This window comes from Magnolia sinica, chromosome 13 (assembly GCF_029962835.1).
Source record: "Magnolia sinica isolate HGM2019 chromosome 13, MsV1, whole genome shotgun sequence".
NCBI lineage: Eukaryota > Viridiplantae > Streptophyta > Magnoliopsida > Magnoliales > Magnoliaceae > Magnolia > Magnolia sinica.
The window spans coordinates 38,387,233-38,399,550 of NC_080585.1; the positions used below are offsets into that span (position 1 = coordinate 38,387,233).

The 12,318-nt window shown below is 39.4% G+C and overlaps 2 protein-coding genes across 2 annotated transcripts; both read right to left on the reverse strand.

Moving 5' to 3' along the window:
- Positions 1–3,267: 3,267 nt before the first annotated feature.
- LOC131224233 (uncharacterized) lies at positions 3,268–3,789 on the reverse strand. The gene has a single exon (XM_058219769.1). It carries the CDS (start codon positions 3,787–3,789, stop codon positions 3,268–3,270), a length of 522 nt encoding a protein of 173 aa, XP_058075752.1.
- Positions 3,790–7,303: 3,514 nt separating this feature from the next.
- On the reverse strand, positions 7,304–8,152 carry LOC131224234 (uncharacterized). The gene has a single exon (XM_058219770.1). It carries the CDS (start codon positions 8,150–8,152, stop codon positions 7,304–7,306), a length of 849 nt encoding a protein of 282 aa, XP_058075753.1.
- Between the last annotated feature and the right edge of the window lie 4,166 nt (positions 8,153–12,318).

A 12,318-nucleotide genomic window follows, 5' to 3' on the forward strand; every position in this document is an offset into this window, starting at 1 on the left:
CTGTCATCATCGGTGCTTTTAAAGATCCAACTCAATGACCCTTTTTAGATAGTGCTCTAGCAGTTCTTGCTCATTCAGCTCGCCTGGCACATGTGGATGTTCAGCCTCTTTACACTTCCTTATCACAATTTTATGACTCCAAGAATAAATTAAAAGCAGTGCGGAGTATGGTCATTGCTCCCAAAATTCTACATCTTCAGAAGGAATTGGTGCTTCTTAAGGAGAAACTCTCTCAGGCGGATGATGTTTTTGCTAACTATAATATTGTTAATCAGTCTCTCCATGAGAAATTGAATGTTTCCGACAGAAATAAGGCAAACATTAGTGATCAGATTGCTTTTCTTGAGAAGGAGATTCTATTACTCAAGAGTCAGTGAGAAGCAGAAGATGCAACTATCTGTCAGATCAAAGCGGAGCTTGAAACAAATAATCAATTAATTGGTACCATACAAACTGAACGGAACTGATCGGTGCCCCTGACCAGGCCAGCATGATCCTTGCAGCCGAGCGCACAACTGCTGCAATACAGTCCTAGTTGAAAGAAGAGTTACAACATTACTTGGAGATATTGAACATTACTAAAGATCTGTAGATGTTTCATGTAAATATTCTTTTTGTATCATGATATATAAACAACTTGCAAAATTTCTTAGAGATGTTTCAAGCTATTTTGCTCTTTCATCAATTTCTACATCATGAATCATTTTGGGCATGTTCACCTATGCAATAGCTCAACATGACATCTCATTTAAGAACTATTAACAAAATCACCACATATTATGATTGTCAATATGGGATTCCCTTATGTGATTTATATTTTAATAGGCGATACTAGATTTCAATTTAGTTAAATAGCCACACACAGTTTAAGCTCTCGAGTAGTTGGAGCAATCACGGCTGTGAGTGGGATTTACGCATAGGGATGGCCACAATAACTCTCTAGAGTTTGTAGGGCTTTACCAGGCTACCTTAGGTACCAAATTCAAGGTCATTGGTCCATCAATGAGTAGGTTTATGCCCTTCCTCATAATTTAATAACGAAATCAAACCGAGGATCTAGGTTTTCTTTATCTGTGAGTTCGGACCCATTCCTAGGAGGGTATTTTCATCCTCGTCCATGATGCTGTTGGAGAGCTCACAAACGGCATTGGTCACACTCGTAACTGGCCGTTTTACAACTTTTTAGCATTTTAGGGCTTTTAGTCGCTGGCTCTATTCGCTGCCCGCATGCGCATGCACATGATGGCCTTCACGGGCTTTTTAGGGCCACTGGCTTCTCATTGCTGCCCGAATGACGAAAGCGATAGGTCTCATGCATAGTTGGTCGTGTAAGGCTTGACTATGGTGCCTTAAGAAGTAAGCTACCATCGTTGTCATCAACTTTATATGTAGTTGGCTGTATATTTTGTTCCACTACCAAAATTGATGAATCAATAATTGATATTTCACCATCACTGACAATGTTCTAAGAACATTCATGTTATATTTTAAATAATGTATCAGTTTGGTGATGATAGCAGTTTTGATAAAAATGAGCGATTGATAATGACAGCGATAGTTGCTTATTCTAGCGACGATGATCATTGATGTTTGGTGAATTTGACAATAATCGTCGATGTCGGTGGCCATCATCAATGCTTCTGATACATTTAAGCAGCTTTTACTTGAGAACTTGCGCCTTTTATTCATTCACACGAGGGATAGTACATGACTTTATCTTTCGCAGCTCTTTTGCTCATGAAAATAGAATATAAGGCTGTGCCTTTAAAGGCTATTTCATCATTTTATCCTTTTATCTGTGATTGCTCCCTTTAGATATAGAAGGATTATCTTGATAATCTTCTAAATCAAAATTTCTCTTACTGTCAGGAGTAATATTTCTTGAGGAAGCGAGCATTGATCGGTATACTGATCCCTCGTCCATCTTAATCTATTATTCTGTACGCTCCATTAGAGTAAACTTCAGTTATCACATACGGTCCGTCCCACTTAGGGTCAAACTTGTCCAATGTTCGCCGAGTGACTACTATCGGCCTTGTCAACATCAAACCAAATCTCCTTTCCTAAAAGATCGATGTTTAACCTTTTTATCGAAGGCAGCAGAAACTCGAGCTCGATTTAATTATAAGCGTTGTTGGGCTGCCAGCCTTTTTTCATCAAGCAAATCCAATTCTTTTAGCCGTATCTTTGCGTTTTCATCATTTGTAATTGACTGATGCACCGCCAGCCTTAGTGAAGTGACCTATATCTCGATCAGCACGACAGCTTCCACACCATAAACTAACAAATACGGAGTAGCCTGTGTTGGTGTACGATGCGTTATTCTATAAGCCCATAAAGCTTCCAACAGTTTTTCATCTCAGTCACGCTTATTCCTGATCGCTGTTTTCTTCAGTATTTTTACAATCGTCTTAGTGAATGCTTCAGCCAACCCATTGGCTGGTGAATAATAGGGTGTTGAGAATGATTGGTGAATCTTGAATTTCTGACATAACTTCTCCATCCCCTTATTTTTTAAAGGAGTGTCGTTATTTATAATGATTCTCTTTGGGATACCATGGCGATATATTATCGCATGCCGAATGAAACTAACAACATCTTTCTCTTTAATGCTTCGTAGTGCAACTGCTTCTGTCCATTTGGAAAAGTAGTCCGTTGCTTCTAATATATATTGTTTCCCTCTAAAGGATGATGGATTTATGAGGCCAATGACATCACGTCCCCACGCGGGAAAAGGCCAAGAAGTAGTTGACTAATGAAGATCTTCAGGAGGGACATGTATGATGTCTCCGTGGATTTGACACTCATGGCACCATTTCGCATAATCTATTGTGTCTTTAAACATTGTCAGCCAGTAATGTCTCATTCGATGCACTCGGTGGAACAAATTCTTCCCGACTTGATGTGCCCCGCATTCCCCAAAATGTGCCTCTTATAACACTTGACGTGCCTCTTCTTTGTTTAGACATCGCAATAACATTTCATTATAAGATATTTTGTATAATTCTTCATTACAAAAAATGAATCTTTTTACTTTCTTCTTAATCTGCGATTTTACTTCTGGATCATCTGGCAAGATATCGTACTGGAGATTATGAAAGGCTGACACCAATCATCTATTGTCACTTATAAGCATGCTACGGGTATGGCTTCCATTATTTCATCAACTATCTCTGCCGAAAGCAGGAATCTACTTTCTTCGATTGTTACTTGCAAGGTGTAAAGGCCGTATCATAGTCTGTATAGTTCTGTATTCGCATTCTCATATCATGGTATATGCTTAACTTCAACGTTCAAAAATTTCTCCAATAAGTGTTGCGCTTTTCGACAGTACGGCAGAAGTTCCGGTTTCCTTATCTCAAATTCTGTCGTCACCTGATTTATGACCAGCTTAAAATCTCCGTAAATCTGCAGGTGTTTTATTCCCAGTTCACTGGCTATCTCCATCCTGATGATGAGGGCGTTATATTTAGCTTCGTTATTCGTACACGTCGTACCTAACGTGAAAGAATAAGGTAACAAATCGCCCTGTGGGGTAATGAATATTACTCCGGCACCTGCCCCCATTGCCCGAGCCGCCCCATCAAAGAACATTTGCCACGCTTTAGGCAGTTTTGTCATCATGACTTGGTCATTTGGAAAGTTATCAAGAATAGCTTCGCAATCTGTCACAGGATGAGCTGCTAAAAAATCTGTCACTGCTTGTCCTTTTACCGCTTTCGCCGGTTCATACGTAATCGCATACTCTGACAACAGTAACATCCACTTTGCCAACCTTTCTGACAACATCGGCCTTATCATCAAAAACTTAATGGGATCTGCTCGAGATATCAGAGTTATGTTATGGGACAAACAATAATGTCTTAATTTTTGAACTGCAAACACCAATGTCAGGCATATCTTTTCGATAGGTGTATAGTTGCATTCCGCACTGATCAATGTTCGACTTAAATAATAAAGTGCCGCTTCTTTTCCATTTTCATTCACTTGAGCCAGCGGGGCTCCTAGTGAATTCTCAGCTGCTGATATATACAAAATAAGGGGTCTTCCTTTCACAGGGCTGTTAATACTGGAGGCTGTTTCAACAATTCTTTTATCGAATCGAAGGCATTTTGGCAAGATTTGTCCCATATGAATTTTGTTCCTTTCTTTAACAAATGAGAAAATGGTTGGCATCTTCCTACTAGGTTGAGATAAAGCGGCGGATATATGCTAACTTTCTCTTCAAGCTTTTTAGCTCTTTCAGCATTCTGGGAGGAGGCATACCCTGAATAGCTCTAACTTTCTCTGGATCTATTTCGATACCCCTGTCTCTCACCACGAAACCAAGGAATTTTCCCGATGATACTCCAAACTCACATTTAGTCGGGTTCATCTTCAACTGTTTCTTTTTTATTCGGCGGAAGACCGATGTCAAATGTTCATGATGCTCTTCATGATGACTTGACCTGACCACCAAGTCGTCCACATAACCTCAACATGCTTATGCATCATGTCTTGAAATATGTTCTGCATCGCCCTCTGATACGTTGCTCCTGCATTATTGAGTCCGAACGGCATGACCTTATAACAATATATCCCCAATGGAGTTCTAAAAGCCGTCGCCGCCTCATCATTAGGTGCCATTCTTATTTGATTGTAGCTAGTGTAGCCATCCATAAAGGACATGACATCATTGCGTAGTACTGTCAATTAATATTTCTGTTATCGGCAGCGAAAAATCATCTTTTGAACATGCTTCATTCAAATCTCTGAAGTCAACACAAACCCTGATCTGCCCATTCTTCTTCTTTACTAAGACTATATTTGATATCCACCTGGGATATTTAACTTCTATAATGAATTCAATCTTTATCAGCTTGCTTATTTCTTCTTCTATCTTGGGAACCAAGTCTAGGTGAAACTGCCTCTCTATTTGCTTAATGGGTCTTTTGACTTTAGAGATATTCAGCCGATGTATTGCTATTATCGACTCTAGACCTGGCATTTCTGTATATGTCCAAGCAAAGACATCTTTATTTTCCTTCAAGAGACCAACATATTGATCAGCTTCTTTTTCTGATAGACTGGCACTTATGAAAGTATTCTGTGGTTCTTCCTCTATTCATAAATTTATCATTTTTAAGTTGTCAATCGTCGGCTGCCCCCCATCCTCCATTTGCTTTGGGACTGTCTCGGGCTTGCTGATCATATCAAGGTCCGTTTCTTCTATCTGGTCAGTTGCCACCATATCGACCGAAGATTCTACCCCAAGACCTCAGAATTTTTCTCGCTTCCTTTGATTGACCTCAATTGAAATCTGAATTCCTTTCCCAAAATTTAAACCAGCAGGTCCTTCGTGGTCAAAGCCCATTTTCTTCATGATTTTTCAACTTGCCAAACTATACCTCTCCGGCTCTTTGGGCATTAAGCTTCCATTTTCTTCATGATTTTCCGCCCCACTGCTGACTGCTTCATCTTGTTTTATTTTTGAAGGAGCATAGAATTCGATTGACTCTGGATACCTTGCATTGTGTTTGTCACAAAACCTTTCCGAAATGAGGGGAAACGGCTTATTCCTCTCAGCATATGGGAGCAGTACTATATAATTCGACTGCAGAATCTCCAATTGTTCAGGTGACAGCAATGTTAATGGTAGTTGCTCTAGCTGTCGTAGATGTTTCGAGACAAAATAGAACTTCTTCTTCACTTTCTCTGTTACAAGCGACTTTATTCCTTTTTCTTTCACTATTTTCATGCAAGCATTTTCTTAGTTCTTGTTCTCATTGTTCTCTTTCTCTTCCTTGCTAGCAAATGTATCAGAATAACTCGCATATGCTTCTGTATACGATCTTTCATTAGCTAACACTTTATGTTGTACCCTGTCTTTGCAATACTTGAAACACTGGTGTAGGGTAGAAGGTATGATGTCATACTGATGTATCCACGGTCTTCCCAAGAGGAGATTATATATAGTCACTGCATTTATAACATGGCAGACGACATTCGTAGTTAGCTCTCCTATCTCCAGCGTTATCGTGATCTTCCTAAGCGCACATTGTCCGTCATGATTAAAGCCCTGTATCATCATTCCACTAGGGCGTAAGTTCAAGCGTTGATAACCTAATTTATTTAGCATTGTTAATGGCAAAAGGTTTACAGTGGACCCGTTATCGAGCATTATCCGTTTTACTTGCTTACCACGAATATGACCCATTATCATCAATGCCTTATTATGTTCCCCATCATAGACTAGGTCTTCATCGGAGAAAGAGATAATCGACAGACAATCTTCTTGCTTCTCACTTTCTAATTTAGTCAGCAACACCTCCCTTATACTTTCATCAGATAAGGATTTAATTAGGCTCTGTCAGGAATCTTCTGACAACTTCAGAGTGTCATAAACACTCAATCGGGCTAGAACACCTTTCAAGTGACTTATAATGTCATAAGTCACTTTCCCTATCTCATTTCCCTTTTCCTTTTCACCGTTGTTATCGTTGCTGACATGACTCTTAGCTGCTTCCACCTTTGCTTTTCCATTTTTCGAACTTGGTGGGCTAGCCATCTTCTTCCATGATCGCAAGGTAATTATGGCAACTTTCCCTGATGTTTTTTTATCATTCATCTTTGTCCTCTCCTGATAGTTTTCTCGCAAGGTGAGTACGTTTGTTGTCGCTCTTCTGTCCCTTTCTTTCTCTTTCCTGACTATTATTCTGCCCTTGTTTATCATCCTTTGTATAATACACTTCAGTGTATAACAAGTTTCTGTCGGGTGCCCTACTAGGTGGTGATAATGACAGAAGTCTCTTTCCTTTATTTTTGATGCCTCCTCGGGACGTTTTGATAGCGACAGTTCAATTGTTCCAGTTTTTAGCAACTGATTCATCATGGGGAGTACGTCCTCCTTTTCAAAAGCGAAACCCTAATGAGAATTCAACAGTTGAGGTCTCTTGTCGTAAAACCTCCCTCCGGGCCTACTCAGCTCTTCTCTCCTTTTCGTCCTTTTGCCTTTTACTTCTCTTACTTCCTGGTTCCTCTTTTCGTGATCAACCACATTTGTGATCAACTTTTGAGGTCCTTTTCTAACCATTTCATAATTAAACGTCGGCATCTTCCGAGTCATTAATTCTAGAGCATGCGCTTTTGTAGCCAAGTCGCGGAAGGTTCTGATGTCTACACTGGTGAGACCAAATGCTATTCTGGTTTCCATAGAGTTCAAGCACATTTTCACATGTTCTTCCTCTTCTGGTAATTGCCTGCAAGAAGCTCCTAAGGTCTTCCATCTGTCTATAAATTTTTCCACTGGCTCTCCTTCTCTCTGTCACACTGAAGCTAGTTCCGTGATACTGACATCACGTTCTGATGAGAAGAAATTTGACATGAACGCGTCTTGCATCTGCTCCCATGTTCTTATCGACCCAGGCGTTAAGCTAGCATACCACCTGAACGCTTTATTCGTTAGAGAAGACCCAAATAATCGGAGACAGTATTGGGGTACTGTGGAGAAATTCCCCATACTGGTGATGAAGTGCATCAGGTGTTCTTCTGGCGATCCATCCTCGTTGAACTTCTGAAAGTCCGGATGTTTAAAATTGTTCAGGAAAGGGATATCCTCCACTTCTCTTGGGTATGGTGTACGATATCTAAATCTTCCTGTACCCTCACGTTCTTTCTCTAACCTAACCGCCTCTTCAACGACCTGTCGTACTTCTTCCTGTGTCACCATTCTTGTCATGGGAACAGATCCATGTGACCCTGTCCTCGATAGCTGCGATCCTTCAGGGTGTTGCTCTCTTTCATTCACATTATCAGTCACTAGGGGTGTTGCCATTCGGGCAATATTGTGTGCAAGAGTTGTCAAGGCTTCTCTGAGATTTCTGTATTCTTCCATTAGTGCTCTTTGTGCGTCTGCCATTTCATTTGCACGATCCTCCGTAGTTGGTGTATTTTCCTGATTTGTTCCAGCCATGTGCACCATGGCTTCTCCACTCTTCGATGAAGTTGTAGTCGGAGTGGGATAAGAATATATTGACGTAATGGGGCTTATGAAAAGAGGAGAGGATGGGGTTTCATTCGACTTCTCTGTGCCCCTGTGCCATTGATTGATTGGGGCGAAACAGACGCCGGTGAACTTACTAGCAGTGCTTTGCCTTTTTGTTCTTTCGTCCATCTGGCTCTCGGGAAATCACGCGACGTCAACTGTGGAACTGTTCGCTCAGGGTATAGCGCAAGAGGGGCAAGTTCAAGATTTTTTTTGGCGGCATTTCGTGTTATCGGCCCCCCTAACTCTTCTCAGCGGCAAGCTTATTCATCTTGCAATTACATTCTGAGTCTTTGTCCTTCTGTGAGTGACGACGATTCATTCATCTTTTTCTCCTTGTGTTATTGGCGAAGCAGTCACAACTGTAACAACTACCCATGATTCTTGCTTGTCTGCTACCGCTTTACTTTCACTAAGTCCAGTTCGTTTCTCAGCATACTCCACAACAAATCCTGTCGTGGTGAAGTAAAAAATTGTATTCCCTTGAACGGCTGTCATTGATTGGTTGGTTACAATGTTCTTCTTCTCCTATCATTCATATTCACGAAGTAAAGGAAAATTAGTACTTATATTAAATCGTTTTCTATTTTGGAGATGAAAGGTAGGATGTTCCCATTGAGAGTTGCCATTTTGGCGCCTTGAAGATATCCAACAGTTGTGATTATCTCCCTTGTAATTCTTAGGTTAACATTCAAGTGAATATGAAAATTCCCCAGCAGAGTCGCTATTTTATTTCGAATAAGAAACAAATGCATTTTGTTTCAAAATTTTCATTCATTGAATTGATTACTAGAAGAAGACAAGAAAGACAATCACTTTATTTATATATTCTAAGTTCTTCACTTCCCTTTCTCCTTTGATTCCAAGTAGAATACTCAGGAATTATAATATACAATCAGTATTTAACACCCAAATTATGCATAAATGTATAAAACATTGAAACATAATGTTGAACGTTGTGCTAGAAGTCATTGTGCATTGTCAAAAGCCACTGTGCGCTGACAGAAGCCATTGTGCACTAGAGGAAGTCGTTATGCGCTAGAGGAAACCGTTGTGTGCATGCTTCTGTTGTGCTCCAGCCCTTGTTGTGAGCCAGCATTGTTATGCACCGCACAACGCCCATTCCGCACAACGGATGCAGAATCTACCTTTCTTCTTCTGGAATTTCTTCTCTCTCCGCAATTGGTTGCTAATGACCCCCTTAGAGGGGTCAAGGGGTATTTATAACTCTCTCACACATGCAAGTATGCCACGTAAGCACTATGCGCTCCCCCTTTGTGCGAACCTGGGTGCGCACTCCCCTTTGTGCGGTCCTCGGTGTGCGCTCTTCTATGTGCGGTCTTCACTGTGCGCTCCAATCATCTACACATAAGGATCATTTTTGCACAATGACCACTTTTCCGTACAATGCTCATTTTTTCCGCACAATGCTCTTTTTGAAAATACTATTTGCAATGCTTCTTCTATTGTCTTCCTCACTTTTTATGCCTCAACAGTGGATTCACCATTAAGGTAGACCTCCGACTGCTGAAAAAATTGGTAAAAACTTGTGGAGTGCTTTCCACCAGCATTGTTAACAAACACCACTAAACGCTAAGCACATTCCAAATACTACATTAAGTAAAAAATTTCAGGGTTAATAAACAGGTAGTAAGGATTTACAAAAGTTGGTAGATGCCCTAATTTCATGGATGAACAGTTAGTGTACAACGGACAAATAAGACAATTCAAATAAGATGCATTCAACAACCATTTGATTCAATAATATGCTCTATTCATATGTGATTAAATGAATGTTCATCCTCTCTGGCTAGATGTACCTTGTCAATTTAATCGTGGTGTGCATCAAAATGCAAGTTGATGTGTATTAGTATTTATATTAGCTGGTTGTTGGTAGTGGGAGTAGATAGATCGAAGGGGCTCGACCTATCAAGATCTAGTACCAAGACTAAATAAATTAATCCCCTGACATGAGGTAACTTACATTCTTACATATTAATTAGCATTTTGTATATGCAGATACTGAGTGAAATCCTGTCGTCCATCTATACTAAATATTCCATCTAAGTTGTTGATCAAGTGTCCTTAGAGTGAGGCTTGCATTGCTTTCTAAATACTTTCATACTTATAAATTGCAACCAAAAGAATTTGTCAATAAAATTTTATTTTTCCAAACATATGATTAGAAAATAAACCTCAATTTTTCCTAGAAAATGTTGTTGATAAACAAACATGAGAAATAGTATTTCCTTTCCCACACTTTCATGGAACTAATGTTCTTCGAGAAATATAATTTCCTTTCCTACCCTTTTCGTAAATCCAAACAAGCACTAAGAAATCCAAAGATTTCATTAAAATCTATAAATTACTTTAATAAATGGGATTTGATCCAATTATGAAAGTGATTAAAGATAAGATGAGGTGTAATAAACCAATAAGAAGAGAGGAGAAAAAATGGAGAAAAATAAGGAGAGAGAGGGAGGGAGGGAGAGATAGAGAGAGAGAGAGAGAGGATTAGTCAAATGTATTTATTCTATATCCACATTGTCCATCCATTTTTCTAGATCAATTTAGGGTATGAGCCCAAAAATGATGAAGATCTAAGTCTCAAGTGGACCATACTATAGAAACAGTGGTGATTGAATGCCTTATCATTAAAAACTTCTTAGGGCCCACCATAATGTTATTTTTCATCCAACCTGTTGATAAGATCACATAAACCTAGATGGAAGGGAAAAAAAAAACAGATATTAGCTTGATCCAAAATTTGTGGCCCATTAATGGCCAATCATCACCATTTCCTATCTATGGTCCACCTGATAATTGGATCTGCTTCATTTTTGGGCTCATGCCCTACAATGATCTTTCAAAATGGACGGACTACGTGGTAATAGAATACATACTTCAAGGTGGCCCCATGGCAAGTGCCACACCAACTTAGGTGAGATCGGGCCACACCTAATCTACTCCTATGCAGCCACACCTCTCTCACGATCCTCTCCAAAACCAGAACCTCCACAATGTCATGGGCTATACGTTTGTCCAAGTTTTGCCCCAAATGGGCCATCGATGAATGCTGAGCATCGTCCATTCTTTACTCCTTCACATGTCTTCCCATTTACACCAACATCGTCGGGCAATCCTTAATATGTGTCTATGATTTATATTTCAATGACTTGAGATAGTCCTTCTTGGATCTTTGATTTAAATCAACAACAGGCATCCAAGCAAACCACGTTAAAGAACACAAAAAAAAATATAAATAAAAAACAAAATGATGCCTCTTATACACTATAAAATAATAAATTTAAAATCATCATCAAACAAAGCTATCTATGATTGTCATCGACTATCAGACATTATATAATCCTACAGGAATTGCATATAATTGATTAAACACCTGCATTTTTAAATTGATCGCCAACCATTTTACATCATTTGTGGTACAAAAAATTAAAACCCTCAAATATCTCAATCTGGGTACCTACTTGAAAAAAATGATAATTTGAGACTCATTATATAAATAAAATTTTGGTTAGTGTTGGGATTTGTGCTGCAAAATCACACAGATATGGATCTAGGATAACAATCTAAGAACACTAAGCAATAACAAGAGTACACAAAGATTTTAAGTGGAAAAATCATTCGAGAAAAAACCACGGTACAAAGTGACATATATCCATTATAAAAGCATAAATTACAAAGTAAAAAGACTTACCCGATTCGAACAACCTCGAATCTCACCCTTGTTACACCCTTTGAAACCCTAGAACCCCTTTTAAAAACCTTTTGAAATACTTTATAAAGCCTTAGCACTCTTTTAGAATGACCCTAGGAACTCCTATTTATATATTAGTAAATCTTACTTTCGCACTGACTTAGAATAGTCCGAAAACCGCCTCAAATTTACACAGTCCGCACACAAACTACGTAAACTTTGGCTGGCCTAAGAAGAGCTCGGGCTAGCCGACCGACACTTCAACTACTCGAACTTCCCATAAATTTTGAAAGAATATGTTGCTAGATTTTTAGCCGAACTTTCTTGGGCTGGCCGAATTTTCTTGATGACATTGAGCCTGATTTAAGACATCTGTCACCAACAATTTCCACCATATCTTCAATCTTTAAACGTGTAGCTTCTTAACCTCTTCTCTTATCTCTGCCTTGCATCATAGCTTTATCAACGCTTCTCGTACATACTCCATCTTCCTTTTACGCCATCATCAAGCCCAGAAAAGTTGCACAGAACTTGAACTTGCATAGAACTTGAACTTTTCTATAGGAATGACCTTGGT